The sequence below is a fragment of the Anas platyrhynchos genome, chromosome 5 (assembly GCF_047663525.1).
Source record: "Anas platyrhynchos isolate ZD024472 breed Pekin duck chromosome 5, IASCAAS_PekinDuck_T2T, whole genome shotgun sequence".
NCBI classification, from domain to species: domain Eukaryota; kingdom Metazoa; phylum Chordata; class Aves; order Anseriformes; family Anatidae; genus Anas; species Anas platyrhynchos.
In genome coordinates, this window is record NC_092591.1 from 17851493 (window position 1) to 17866533 (window position 15041).

Consider the following 15041-nt stretch of genomic DNA (forward strand, 5'->3'; position numbering starts at 1 on the left):
ACAGAGCCTTAATTAGGGGGGAGAAAGCATGCAAACAACTATAAACAAAAAATACAAGAGATACCTTGTCTCTGATAAGTCATGCTCTTGAATCACATCTACCCATTCCTTGAGTGCAGGAGCATTGTAAGCCATCAAGTAACTTATCAGGTCAGATTTAAAGTTAGTTTCAGATTCACCAGCAGAACCAGCTTTTCCCTGAGGTAGCCTTGGATATAAAGGGCTTAGCCATATTCTAAAAACAAAGGCACAAAAACAAGGACACCACACATTATCACAAGGTTTTAGTAAGTCATTAAAGCATATCCAAAGGTCCTAAATGACTTCTTGACAGATTTAGTTTACTGTGATGCTACTGAAGATAACGCAACTTACCATTGCTTTACAACTACAGAATCATCAAGTCTTATGCTCAGTACCACAACACCAGTAACTTCAAACAAAAACAACAAATGTAAACACATTTACCCATGCAGATGCTTACAGATTTCTCTACTCTTAAAGGCCAAGCTTAGATTTACTGACCAGTTATCTTTCCATCAATACTTTCAGTATGAATAGAACACTGCGACACATTCTAAGTTATTGGTTTTGTAGAGACATAGAAAAAATCCTATTAGAGAGTCTGAAAGTTCTGTATGGCTTTAAAATTACCTTATGGTAACTTGCCTCTCCAGAATTTCCATCAGAATAAAATGGGGTGGGTACTATACAGGGCAAAACCATCTAGCAGTTCTTCCCAGTCACACATTCTTATAGCCATGAAAGCCAAATGTTCTGCAGTGTCAACTCCACAAAAACATTGACGTTATCCTTTGTAATTCAGGAGTCAATAAAACATACAGGATCCCGTGACCCATCATATTGGTAATATTTCATATTACTGAAGTGTGCATAAGCTAAAAAATATTTAGCATGTTTGACAAGTAGGACAATATTAAGCACCCCATGTAAGTATTTTCATGCCTTGGCTTTCTGAAAAGCTGGCTGTCAAAAATACTGAAGCCATCCCAAAGTAAAAGACTTAAAGGCAAGAAATCAATGGCTGTACTCTTGCCACTCAAACCTTATAAGAACTTGTTTCAGACAAGTGAAAAGCCCCAAAATCTTGTCATATTTATTGGCAGTAAGATGGTATCAAGATGACGGTAACATCTGAAAGGCCAATTTCAAGTCATTTGACTAAGAAGTCTTAAATCCTAAACTACTGTGGAGCGCTAACTAAAAAATGCTCCCAGAAAAGGGTCAAGAGAACAGAAGGCTGTTATATTAATGTTATAATAGTATTATTAATATTTCACTTAGTCCTAGCATAATAAGAGATCTGATACTAGTCAGAGTTTAAAGTAACAGCCAGCTCAGGACATGAATTTTATTTACAGTAGAAAGCAACCAGAGATCAGGCCTTGGCAGCTACCACCACTCTAGATCTATTTTTATAGATTTTTTAAATCTTACGTATTATGACTTGTAGCACTGGATCATTGGATCTACTGTCCTGTCTCCAGAAGTAGCAGATACCTATGAGAAGTATTAAACTTACATCTCCCCTGGGACTGTCCAAGACTTCAGACACGTAAAAGGTGAGCAACTACTCTATCTCAGGAAGCTACTACCTATTTTTCAGTATTCTCACATGGATTTTGACTCCATTTCCCTCCAAACCCATTTAAACTTTTAATTATCCAGAGCATCCTTCTGCAAGGAGCTCACAGATCAACTGCATGCCTCAAAAAAAAATGCTTTTCCTATTTTTAAGTGATAACTTCATTTCATGAAACCTAGTCTCTATTGGAAAACTATCCTCAGCCTCTTCCATATCATTCAATGCTTTTGATCTTATGGTTTATTTATAAAAAAGGAATAAAAAAATAAAAAGAGTCTCAAGATAGAGATGCATGATATCAAGATGTATGTACCTCAGAGCTGATTTTGATAAACAGCCTTGTACGCAAGCTAAAAAATGGCTGGACTTGCAAAACTGAATAGATTGACAGATCTAAGCTAGATTTGATGATCTAAAACTGACAGATCCTTAGCCCTGACAATGTGATTCCTGTAACTGTACTGATACATTTCACAACATCAGTCTGGCACAGAGCTAAGAATCATTGTTGCCAGTGATAGCACTGAGCAAAGAACGTTTACAAGTCTCTGATACAGTCATCTCATTTTCCCAGTGAATACTTCTGGTATCTCAAAATAAGTAGTCATGAGCACATAGGTATATTTCTAAATTGCATCAGAAGTGCTCCAATGACTGTAACAATGTTCCTTATTTCTCATATCCTCAGAACTCCCCAGGGGAGAATTCCATACTACCTACTATATAACAGATCTTTGCACAATTTAAAGTACAAGGATTATCATGTGTTTATTATGTCATCAGGTCAGCTGAGGTTCATATGCTCTAAATGCTGATTATTTTCCAGTAAAGACAATAAGGCCTAAATTACATATTTCCAATTGTTTTGATGCATTAGTCAAAATGATTCAGTAACTTGAATTCTCTTTAGTACTTACGTAAAGCCTGATTTTCAACATATTTGGGTGTTTAATGACAGGAGGAGTTGCATATCTAGCACAACCAAGAAAACAGACCTAACACAGAGCAAGCCATACAAACTGACAACTCAATAGCAAGTAATCAAAAGACCTGCTAGAGATTGTTACTTACCCCTGAGTTTTCTGATGCCAGTCATCAGCAATAAGATTGGATGTATGTATCACAACTCGAAGACCTTCTTCATATAACAGCAGCATCATTTTCCTTAAAAATAGAATATATAACACTTTATTTGCTTCAAGCACACTGAGTAGGAAATAACCTATTAACTCTAAAATGCTCCAAGAAACTCAATTTCAAAAGACTTATTCTGTTCTCCATAAAAAGTAGTGTTGAAGTGTTTTGCCCTACACACATGCCAAACTTGCATGTCATTTAACTATTGCTGTGTATTGTCAACATCATGATTTATTCCTGAGTACAGCTTCATATCTCCCGTGACTGACTTCCAAAAGCAACAATGAATCCTTTCAGAACAATAATCGCTATATTCTTTCAAATAAACATATTACTTTGCAGATAAAAAAAGTTGTATTTTATAAGAGAATTGTCAAAATGATTAATTCATAAAAAGCACCAGATTGCCCTGAAACCAGAAGATCTTCACAAAGGCCTTCACTGCACAAAATATGACACAATCTTTCCTTACTTGTTGCTTGCAATCTATGACATTCCATCTGTGACACTCCCACAATATCAAACTCAAGTTTTCCTTTGAAAAAAACCCAAATACAGTAATCGCTTCCAGATTTTTTGCAGTTTATGTGGACACAGAGCTGTAAATTAGTGGTCTATCCAACCTACCAATGGCTGATAAAGTCTGCATTATAGTACCTCATGCCTTGATGCCAAAACTAACAGCCAATACCTACAGTTCACTGACTCCAGTTGTGTAACTGGCACGCCTCATCTTACTTCATTTGTTTCCTATCAAACAACAAACAAACCTCTCATTTATAAATACAAAACAATGAAGGAAATTTATCTTTAAGACTCTGCAATTTTTCTATGAAACCCCATTTGATAGCTTTAAAATAACTCGCAGATACATGAAATAGAGATATACAACATGAAAGACATCACTTCCAAACTTCATCAATATATTAGGCCTTTCCTTCAGAATTCTGTCTTCACATACAGTAATAATCTATCTTTCTGTTCTCTAAGTACTTTCTGACATTACATTCTAGTTGCTACACTGAACACGGTAACTGCATGTATCAGCTCTAGGGTCATCTTTAGAAGGGGAACGTTCTGCTTCACAGCTGCTACTTACGTGTGGTGTGTTCCAAATGCAATATCCAGTTTAGCCTACAAAATGAAAGAGTCGATCATTAAAAATTGCTATTGTGCACATCTCATATGCAAGAACGTTAAAGGAGGAAGGGTGCTTCATATTTATTTTGTTTCATTTCACTGCTCTCTAGTGGACAGATCACAAAACACGTTATCCTCTATCACCTTTAAATATACTTCATTGCCTTGTTCTTATCAAGAAGGACATTTAAAACACCATTTCTAGGGAAAGGATAAAACACAAGTTACAGATGTTGAGAGAACTTTTAGTCAATGATGGCTTCAACATTCTGCCTAGTTAACATTAGAGTAGAGCAGATGTAAATATGAATATTTCATTTTTGGGTACTGACATAATGAAATGCAGGGGCTGCTGGAAGTACGTGAAGCAGTACAACCAAACAGGAAAGCCATCACAAACAACTTGCCCCTACTACTTGGGAATGACTACACTGCCAAGTCTATCATATGGGGTAGATTACACATGAATTGACATCTTTCAGGATAGACTGTCTTCCACTGGACATTTATCAGAGGTATCACAGGGGCACAGAGACAATAAAAGCTATTTTAAATGAGTCCAGGATGACCTCAGACTGGATTAATGTATTTGGGAGCACTGACCACTCTGACGATCTCCCATTCATCAGGGTGAAATCAATCTGAAAGATGCAATGGGTTGGATCTACTTTAATGTTGATGAAGGATCATAGAATCATAGGTTCTGTGCTAGAATTGACAATATCCTGGCACTTGCTGTTTACTATGTGGAGAAACAGAATATTTGTTTGTGTGTATGTATATATATACACACACATATATACACCCAATGTTTTCCCTCTTTTGTAAGACGTACAGCAAGAAAAAATAATGGCACAGTGGTATAATAGGTGTTTTTGAGAGTCACCATCCCTGGAAGTCTTCAAAAGACGTTTAGATGTAGAGCTTAGGGATATGGTTTAGTGGGGACTGTTAGTGTTAGGTTAGAGGTTGGACTTGATGATCTTGAGGTCTCTTCCAACCTAGAAATTCTGTGATTCTGTGTGAATTCTGGTGTGTGAAAAAATTATATGCAAAACCATGAACTTGTTGTTAGCATATTTAAACTCTGAAATTAATAAAAAATTGGTTACTAGTCTACCACTTAGTGTAAACACCTGATTAACATAGCACACAGCAGCCCAGAGATCTTGCCCTGGTTAATTTCAACCAAAGGACGATGAAAATATCAGTTACCTGACAGAAACTAATGTTGTCAAAAGGGCGTGCTTGTGCAAGCAGTTCAGCTTTGGATTCCCTCTTCTCACCATGAACTATCAACAATGGCTTCTTCCTGAAATAAAGTGAGATTACTATTAAAACATCAAATGAATTAGCAATCAACCCAAACCAGCTTCTGATGTAGCTGTGACTTCTGGCTCCTAAACCCAATGGCCCATCAGAAAGATGGCACTAAATTCTACATGCCTAACTAACTGAAAAAAACATTAACTACTATATAGTTCTATGAGAAAGATGTTAGAACACTTTAATAGAAAAAAGAAAACAGGAGGTGCATGGAGAAAATCAGACTTGAAAATAAAAACTAGTAATACAGGATCTTGTAAGGAACTCTTGTCTGTATAGCTAGAAATACAGAAATAAGATCTCTGAAGTACTGATATAGCAAATGTGGATATATAAGAATTTATTTACTGTTTATTTACAGAAAAGATTGAAACAAAGAAGGAGAAGCTAGGTTTATTCTAGCAGTAGTTTCATTTTTGCTTCCTAATACTCTGTTCTGTTGAGTGCTGTAGAAAATACAAAACAGGAACGAAAACTGTTATAAGTTCACTTCATGTTGCAGGTTGCCATTATCAGAGTAGAACTTCGAGGAAATAAGAACTACTTTCATGACAATATCCAGCAACTCCAGCCATTACATAACATCCCAATCATTTCACATGGTTTTCTTATGCTCCTCCTACATTCCCTCCTTCCTCATGCATTATCTTTTCCTTGGGTCTGTAAATTGCATGGCACAGGGTTTTTTGTTCCATTTGCATAAGTCACCTACTACACTGAAGCACTGGTACACAGTAGGGTCTTCTAAATGGTGACTAATGAAAATCAGAAACCAGCCATACTGAACTCTGTCCATATAATACTTTAAAAAAAAAAAAAAAGCAAGAAATCAATAGAGAAATACAACTGTGGAATAAGTGTGAAAGGAAAAAACAATAGCCTACACATACACAATCAGAAAAAATAATTTCCCAGGGTAAGCAAAAGCTTATCATTCAATTGTAAGATGAACTCACATGAGGAGAATTTCTTAAAAACTGCTATTATTTCATCTTTGGAAGATAAACATACCTGAATTCCTGTGGATACTGTCTAACGAGCCATTCCACATCTATGCAGTAGTTAAACTTGTGCATAAAAAAAGAAAACAAGCTCATGAAAAAGAAAACAGCTGTTCGTCAAAACAATGGAATACAACAAAAATGCATAAAGTTATTGCTCATTACCACTTATATCATACAAATGCGCAACGATGCATCATAACAAACAAAAACAGTATAAAAACTTCAAACAGCATGTTTTAAGAACAAGTACATTTTTGAATTTCAACTCCTTTCTTTCATGTCTCTTCATTCAAGGACAAATTTGAGTTTTTCAAAAGAATGCATTAGTGTTCATAAAGTTCAGCATGCACACAAGAAGAATCACATACGCATGATGTAAAAGCTGCAGTGTAAGAACCATCTCTTTATACAGGAAGAGCTTCCAAGTAATAACAAAAATATTCCTAGATTGCAACACACACTTATTTTTAAATCACTTACAATTACATAAAGATGCATTTTTCAGTTGCATATTCCCAGAATGTGAGATGGTCTTATAAACAATTTAATTCTAAGAACATGGGATTATTTTTATATTTCATAAAACCATAGAATGGCTTGGGTTGGAAGGGACCTTAAGATCACCCAGTTCCAATCCCCCTGCCACGGGCAGGGATGCAACCTATTGAATCAGGTTGCCCAGGACCTCATCCAACCTGGTTTTGAACATCTCCAGAGATGGGGCCTCCACAAACTGTCTGGGCAACCTGTCCCAGTGCCTTACCACCTCCTAAATGAAGAATTTCCTCCTAATCTCTAATCTAGATCTCCCCTCTTTTAGTTTAAAACCATTCCCCCTTGTCCTGTCATTGTTTGTTTGCTCCCCTCCCACCCCCCCCAAGTTGCTCTCCATCTCTTTTATAGTGTCCATTAAGTACTGAAAAGCTGCAGTAAGGTCTCCCTGGAACCTCCTCTTCTCTGGGCTGAACACCTCCAACTCTCTCAGCACACCTCCATAAGAAAAGCTGCTCCAGCCCTCTGATCAACTTTGTGGCCCTACTCTGGGCTTCAACAGATCCACATCTTTCTGGTGCTGGGGGCCCCACGTGGATGCAGAGCTCCAAGTGGGGCTTCAGAAAGGCAGAGCAGAGGGGGGCAATCCTCTCCCTCCACCTGCTGGCCATTTTTGATGCAGTTGGCCTTCTGGGCTGCAAGCGTGCACTACCAGCTTATGGCAAGCTTTCTGCCCGCTAAAACCCTCAAGTCCTTCTCTGCAAGGCTACTCTCCATGACTTCTTCTCCCAGCCTGTACTCCTGTATGGGACTGCCCCAACCCAGGTGCAGCACATTGCATCTCATTAGGTTCACATGGGCCCACTTCCCTAGCTTGTCCAGGGACCTTTGAACAGCATCCCTTACATCTGTTATATCGACTACACCACTCAGCTTAGTGCCATCTGTGAACTTTCTGCAGGTGCACTTGGTCCCACTGTCTGTGGGATTTTGTCACTGATAAAAGCTACTAAACAGTACTGATCCCAAGACAGTTGAAAAACATTTAGGGTTCCCTCTATATTTTAATCAAGTTCCCTACTTGCATCAGCTACATGATAAACATGGATTATCAGGTTTGAGGTTAACAGAGTGAAATAAGCAAGCAATGTGACAAACAAGAAACTCACCTGAGCAGAAGATACAAGAGTCCCGAAAAGAGGAGACAAAATATCTATTAAAAACATTAAGACATAATTGAGTAAATAAGTTTAAGCAAGCATTCTGCATCTTGACCAGCATGGTAACTACAACATGACTACCAGACTGTTCACACTTAGTGCAGCAAACATTCACAATTAAGTTTATTGACTTGAATATTAAAGTTCCCAGTCCTGCTGTGATGTGACTACAGTCTTATAGTTTTAAATAGCATTACCCCACTAAAGTAGAAAGTCAAGTGCAAAAATGCATTAGGAAAGAGACTAAGATCAGATGGAGAAAGAGACACTGAACTCCTCTCTTCCCTGTACAGAGGCCTTGAAGAACTGTGGCAGGCTAGAAACCATAAGTGGAAAGTTAAAGACTTACCTGTTGCAAGCTGTTTGTACTAGTACTGGCAGCAGTTCCAATTCTCCTCAGTTTTTTTTTTTCTTTTAAATTACTTTAAGGGGAGAAAGGAAAAGAATAACAACTGCCCACAGCTTTGTCTGATACCCTGTCAATCAACACAGGTAGACAGACTAGAAACTTGAACCATGTGAGGGCTACACAGCAGACTGATTGCAGAACATGTGTATCCTTATTGTATTTTGTTTATGGGAGCACAGAGTGCTAATCAGATTGAGCACTGAAAACCTTAAAAACTGAAGCACAGCAGCAACTTGAAAACATATACTACAAATGCATTCTAATAAAGACATGGTATTTCATAATCTATCTCCACAGAAATGTTTTTACAGGTTAAACTAAAAAAAAAAAAACAAACAACCTCTGCACCAGCACAAGGAACCACCTAACAAGAAAACTATTCTTAAGACTGGCCAAAAGCCACAACGTGTTCATGAGGTAGGTAAAGATGTACTACAGTAATGCAATCGAGGTCTCAGACACCAGCCTGCATTCAGTAATAACTGATGCTCCAAGGGGGTGTGTAGGGTTGAGGCACAGCTACAGTCTAATTGTATGAGAACAAATGATTAAAGAGCCATGTGAGGAACTACAGAACTTTCCTAACCTGTTTTAATAATCAAAAAATAATCAAAAAGTGCAAGACCCCCGTTAAAATTGCTTTTGATTCAGCCTGGTGACCTAAGATATTTTTTAGAATAAGGAGATGATTGCAGGTGCACATTGCTTTTTCCCCTCTTCTATCAGCTATATAACTAATTTTAGTTACACAGCATAAAACATCAGTATCACATCACTGAAGACTGCTCTATTTTGACTTATGCTCACTTCCAGCTGCACTGAAATGTGAACCCTAGCCACAAAAACCCACTAGTGGTACCTTCTACTGTATCAAGTAACAGTGAATTAGTAGGTCCAAACCACTCAGTAGCACGAATACAAGCACAAAGGCAGGTAACAGAGCTCATTCCTGCAACATTCACATTCAGAATATCAAGCCTCTGTTACACCAAGGGATTTGGGCATTTAAAAATACCCACAGGCTATAAGGAACTGTTCTCATGCACACAAGCACCCCCAAAAGCCCACTTCCACAAGAGTCACTTGCTCACCTTTGATGTGCAAGGCTCCAGAGTTATAGCTCTGCTCAATTCCCGTGACTTTAGTGAGAAAAAACCTGAAAGGGTTCCCTCCGTTCAGCAAATCCCAGGTATCCTGGGCTTCACTGGGTGCTTCGTTATAGTCCTCTGCTTTGTGATTCCCCGAGTGCTCGTCTTTGATATGATTTGGAGGCGGCTCTTCAGGCACATCACACTTTTCTTCTTTCAGCCTCTTTTGGGGGGCACTCTTTTCCCGGTCTTCGGGCTCTTCATCGCTACTGGAAAGACACCAGCCCGAGCCTTCCTGGGTCGCTCTCTGTTTCTCTGCGGGAGGCGTTTCTGGAGCGAGACTTTTATCGCTGAACTTCACCGGAGAAGCTTTTCTCTTGTGAGCAGCCTTCCTGGCTTCGGAGCAGGGGTACTGGGGCCCGCTGGCTTTGCCCTGGGCAGCGCTGAGCAGCGCAGATGTGGAGGGCTTCTCGCCGTCAGAGTTCTCCTCGGTGCTCTCATCGCTGCTCGACACCGTCCATTTGCCGTGCGCGCCTTCCTGAAGCATGGTCCTAGGAATCAGAAATAAACAAACAGAAATCGCGCGTTTTTGCTGTGCTCAAGGCTGCTTCCCTTCCTAGACTCCACCGGCCTGTTACCACGACCTTGGTTTTGTTTTTATTTGGCAGAAAGCTCGCACAATTCCTAACCTCGCACCTGGCTTGCTTGCCCCGCTCCCCGGGACACAAAGGAAGGCGGGCACAGCAGCGGCTGCCAAGCAGGCGGCGAAGGGGGAAACCCACACGTGGAAAAGGGGCGCCCCCAGGCACGCATTTAGGATGCCGGAGGAGACGTCCCCGCACCACACAGACCCTCACAGAGCCCCACAGCCTCGCTCACCCCAGCACCGCCAGCGGCGCCCCACAGCCGCCGCCCGCCCCTTCCCGTTCCGGCAGCGTGGCGGCTTCCCCCGGGCCCTAGCGCCTGGGCCTGAGAGGAGGAGGAGATGAAGGAGGAGGAAGAAGCCCGGCCCCAGCCCAGTCCCACGCCTCTTGTCAGTCCCACCGAGAGCCCCCGAGGGCCCTTCCCATCTCTACCATGACCCCCTGGTGCTGTCCACCCCACAAACCGGGCACGTCCCAGCCGGCCGAATTAACCTCATAAATCGTCACTTGAGCTCCGTGCCGGCTCAGGGCAGGTGCGGGATTTGCATAATCGCTCGTTCAGCTCGGTGTTAATTACTGCAGCTGAAGTGCCCTGCTAATGAGATAACTGCACGCCGACTTCAAGGAGGGAGTGGGAGGACAGCAGGTGTACCAGTGAGCAGTGACAGCCTGGGCGACATCAAAGCGTGCTCCGCCCAGCGGGCTGAGCCGTCCCCGCGTTTGGCTCTTATTTATTTTATTCGAAAAATAGTAGTGAAGTTTCAACTCGTTTAGGTAATTTTACTAAGACTTTTCTACAGGCTTCAGAGGTAATATTGCATGTGGCATTGCTTCCCCAAACAACTTATGGGTGTATCCTCCAGTACCAGAAGATCCAATGGTTTATTATCAACCCTGGCTGAAGCTCTTCTGGGGGAAAAACTCTTAGGAAAAATGCCCATTTCTACACATTTTGTGCTTAATCTCTTATCTAGGCATAGATTATGGAAACAGTATTTTTTCCTAAAAGTTCTTTAGAAAATGTGATGGCTCCTAACTACACTTGCTTTCCAGTCTCTCAGTCCTACGTTTCCTGTCTATACAGGAACTTCAGTGAGAAATCAAGCATGCCTGCATATTTCAAGAGAAAGCATCCTACTGAAACAAATTTAGTATGATTTGGTTTCTAGAAGCCTGTACTGATATCTCCTAAGTTTACAAAAAAGCTTTTATTAAGCACATAAAAAATAAGGAAAATGTATTTCAACAAAAATTTAAAAGTAAACTGACTAGGTTTAGTCCTTCAGCTACCGTAACAGAGTTCTGACAGAGATGGGACTAATCTTCACTTTTTATTATTATTATTTTTTTTTTTTATGCATAGTTCATTCAGCTAGTGAACTAAGTGAACTATTTTATTTTCCCCATAACAGTCACTCTAAGTAAAAAATTTTGGTAATGTTTATTGGTTCTTAACGCAAATCAATTTCTTTCTGCAGGTGTTTGAAGTGTGTGATGAAGATAACAAAGGCTATTTAAACAGAGAGGAATTTAAAGTTGCAGTAGTACTGTTGTTTAGTTACAAGCCCTCAAAGGTGTCTATATATACTTCTTACTTTTATGTTTTGAAGATCTGGTCTATGTGAGATCCAGCATATATAGATGTCTTGTTACTGAGAACACTTTTCTGAAGGGTCTGTACAATTTAATTGGAGTAAACAGGAACACCTATAGTTTTTTTAAGTGATTTTGTTATCTGGGGATATTTATTTCAAAAGAAAATAATGAAGCACTTTCCTGCTGAGAAGGTATCCTGTAGACTGTGATGAGCAGAGGGATGCGTTGTATTTATTGATCAAGAGATTAAGTCAAAACTATTGTATTTTATTAGTAGTATGCTCCATTTCTTTACTCAGTAGTTTAACTAGATGTGAAGATGCGTGTATCTTAATAATAAACTGGTATTCTCAAAAACACCTATTTCTGGATTCAAGTGAAAGTGGGACTTATTTAATCTTGACTTCTCTAATATATATCTTCCTCTGTATGAAAATCTTAACAAAAGAAAGGTTTATTGAGAGGAACCATGTATTGTGTACTCCGTACTCATAGGAAGGTACGTGATAAATTGTATGACTTAATGCAGTTCAGGAAATTACATTTTTACTCTAGTACTGTAAGTGATCTCAGAAAGAATATAAAGAACACATATAAGAATTTGAAATACCTACATGTATGTCAACAACTCTGTCTTTCTCATGCTATGACAATACAAGCTTGACCTGTATGTTATCATATATATTTAGAATAGAAACTCTGATTCATCTTTCTTCTGCAGTTTCAGCAATATTCAAGGGGTTACTTGTGAATGATTATGTATTTATTTTTTCTTCACGTATGTTCAGAAAATAGCCTAACAAGGTCATAGATAAAATTTTGTATATGATTATTTAATGTAAAAACCATAGAAGTGTTTTATTTAACTGTGAAAGCAATCATCTCTGATACATTTCAACTATGAGTAAATATTTTCCCACAGAGCTAGGGTCAGATCTAAAAGTAATTTAGGCTTTTAAAGTGAGATTTAACTATTGGATTCTGAATCTGAAAATGCTCAGATTCCCCTTAATTGTCTTTCTCTGTCTGTTCTTACATTTGTGTTAGAATTAGCTGTTTTTCTGTTATATTCTCTGAATATAACAGGAGTACTCAAAGCTCGATGAAGGCATTCAAACAAGAGGAGTTTCTGTGTGTAAGTCACTGATGGCTCTTTTATGGGAAGAGAATAGAAGTAGAAGACTCCCAGGCAGAAATGAGGTGCAGGTTTAGTTATTTCTTCTTGTAAAGGTGCCAAGTTACACCTGCTATGTCTCTAGACAGTGTCATGAGCACCTGGCTGTAGACTATTCTGTCTGTGCAGCTGCACAAAAATTAATTAAAAACACTTGTTCCAGGTGTGATTCTGTCCTCTAGTGGTTTTGCTAGCTCCTTAAGTGGTCACAGTTCCAGCAACTGTTGCTTTTTATCCAGTGACTGATTAGTGTAAAATACTAAAAGCTCCGGGTAGACAGGTACTTCTCTTTGTGCCTTTCACCAACTATGGTTAACTATGGTTCATGGCTGTGCCATACTTTTTGCTGATGGCTATGCATTGTGAGTACTCTCTTCGGCATTTTGGTTGTTTTTAATAAAGTTATGAGAAACAACTTTTTCTGTGCACCAGATATGAACCAAATGGAGGTCATGGCCCTAAAAATTAATTGTTAGTGTCTAGTTCTTGAGAATATTATTGTGCATTTTACCTTGTTGTCGCAATTATTGAAATCTAGGACTAAATAATAGCCCTTATATTTCTTTAGAAGTCATAAAGAATAGCCTGGACAAGTAGGGTACTTCCAACAGCTTTTCCAAGAGATAGGGAATGGTGTGCATATGTTACTTGTTGAGGCAAAACTGTTCACTCAACTACACTGCATACTAACGTAATTCTTTTCAGTAGAAATGGCATTTATTTAGCATCACTAACTGCAATCAATCAACCACATTTATAGTAAATTGTTTCTTTATCCCTTTTGGTCATGTTTTCATTTATTCTACAAATTAAAAGTTATTCTAATGTTACCCACAAGATGTCAGCAATGAACTCTTTACTGGAGGAAGTAGGACCTAAAAATAAGAATCACATTCATACTTAACATGCTTTTTCAAAATCATTCATTGTAATTTAACAAAATTCTATTTTATTTTTTTTATAAAATACTGTAATTGTGTGTCTATTCAAAGAGATTCTGAGCTGTCTACTGTTAAAATTAAGCCTTCTGAGAGAGGTAACTAGGAATATACGAAAATGGAAAGAGGTGAGCCTGATTTTTTGACTGATACTAGATGTACATCTGATATATTTATCAGCACATAGGAATCGTTTCTGGTAACTAGTAGCATTTTGGGGTCATGCTTGGGTGACAAAATACTTGTTTTTTTAATCTCTGAACGCTTGGTTAAGTCAGCCCTTTTTCCCCCAGAATATTTTAATTGATCTAAGGTGTGCCATGTTTCAACACCCGTTCAGCTAGCTAACTGCACATTCAGACATTGTTTCAGATGAAAAGAGGGTACTGCAGGAATAATAGCCATGAAAGCATTTTGTTTCCCAAGCTGAAGTTTCACTCGCTGTACTACATGTTACATTCAGATCTAAATAAAAGAGCTCAACACTGTGCCTGGGTGTCCAGTGTCCAAAAAAACACCCAGTGTTTTCCCTGCCTGAACTCCATACCTTCACATCAGGACACCTGTAGCTCAGCATCTGCTGCTGATCAAGAAGCCAACAGCAGGACACCTTGGCATCCAGAGTACAGAAAGGCAATCTGAGCTCAGGGCTGCTCACTAACTCCAGCTGCTCTTCTGGCACATCTTATTAAAGCTTTCTGAAAAGGGCTCCCATGTCTATTTGCCCAACACAGGCTGTGAAAAGTATTGCAGGCCAAATGGACTATAGGCTTAGGTTAACTGGTCACAGCATGCTTGGCTTGTCCGTTCTCCAGAATGGACTGTACTTAGAAAGCTGCCAAAGCCTCGTCTACTCCCATTGAAATGTTTCACTGCTGCAAGTATGTGCAAGCTGGTATTCTAACAGCATAGATGCAAGAGCTTGGATTTGTGAAAACAGTCATGCTAAAAAGCAGTATAAATACAGCCCAAAGTGGACGTCTGTGCCTTTTTAGATATACACTCCCTTTTTGTTCCTTAAATTATTCAAAGATTTGCCAGTAATCTCTCAGTCAGTTTCTAATATAGTTCTGAACAGTCAGTCTGATTGTTTTCATCAGGTTATTTAGCTTTAAAATCTTAGCTTTAAATCTTTTCTTAAATGGCATAGATGATAACACAATATGTATTACTATGAAATCAGCATTTACTGAAGTCACATGTTGTTCATATAAAATGGAAATCATACAGGAATCATTCAGATTTATCACTTCTGTAGAAAACCACT

The 15041-nt window shown here is 39.1% G+C and overlaps 2 protein-coding genes across 7 annotated transcripts in view; one reads left to right on the plus strand and one right to left on the minus strand.

Annotated features, from left to right (window-relative positions):
* Positions 1–10717, minus strand: part of TDP1 (tyrosyl-DNA phosphodiesterase 1) — a 42890-nt gene extending 32173 nt beyond the window's left edge. The window contains exons 1-8 of one of the 6 annotated variants that reach the window (XM_027458088.3): positions 10559–10715; positions 9426–9973; positions 7875–7918; positions 6221–6276; positions 5099–5195; positions 3843–3877; positions 2678–2770; positions 65–235 (exon numbers count right to left, since the gene is read on the minus strand). In XM_027458088.3, the coding sequence (XP_027313889.3) occupies positions 65–235; positions 2678–2770; positions 3843–3877; positions 5099–5195; positions 6221–6276; positions 7875–7918; positions 9426–9973; positions 10559–10563 (1049 nt within the window). In that variant the 5' untranslated portion in view covers positions 10564–10715. The other 5 variants (XM_072038369.1, XM_027458090.3, XM_027458089.3 and 2 more) reach the window with 5 other exon arrangements.
* A 770-nt stretch (positions 10718–11487) lies between these two features.
* Positions 11488–15041, plus strand: part of EFCAB11 (EF-hand calcium binding domain 11) — a gene marked incomplete at its 5' end in the record, with an annotated part of 58530 nt that continues 54976 nt past the window's right edge. The window contains one exon of the mRNA XM_005028622.6: positions 11488–11640. Within this exon, the coding sequence (XP_005028679.6) occupies positions 11488–11640 (153 nt within the window). The remainder of the gene's footprint in view (positions 11641–15041) is intronic.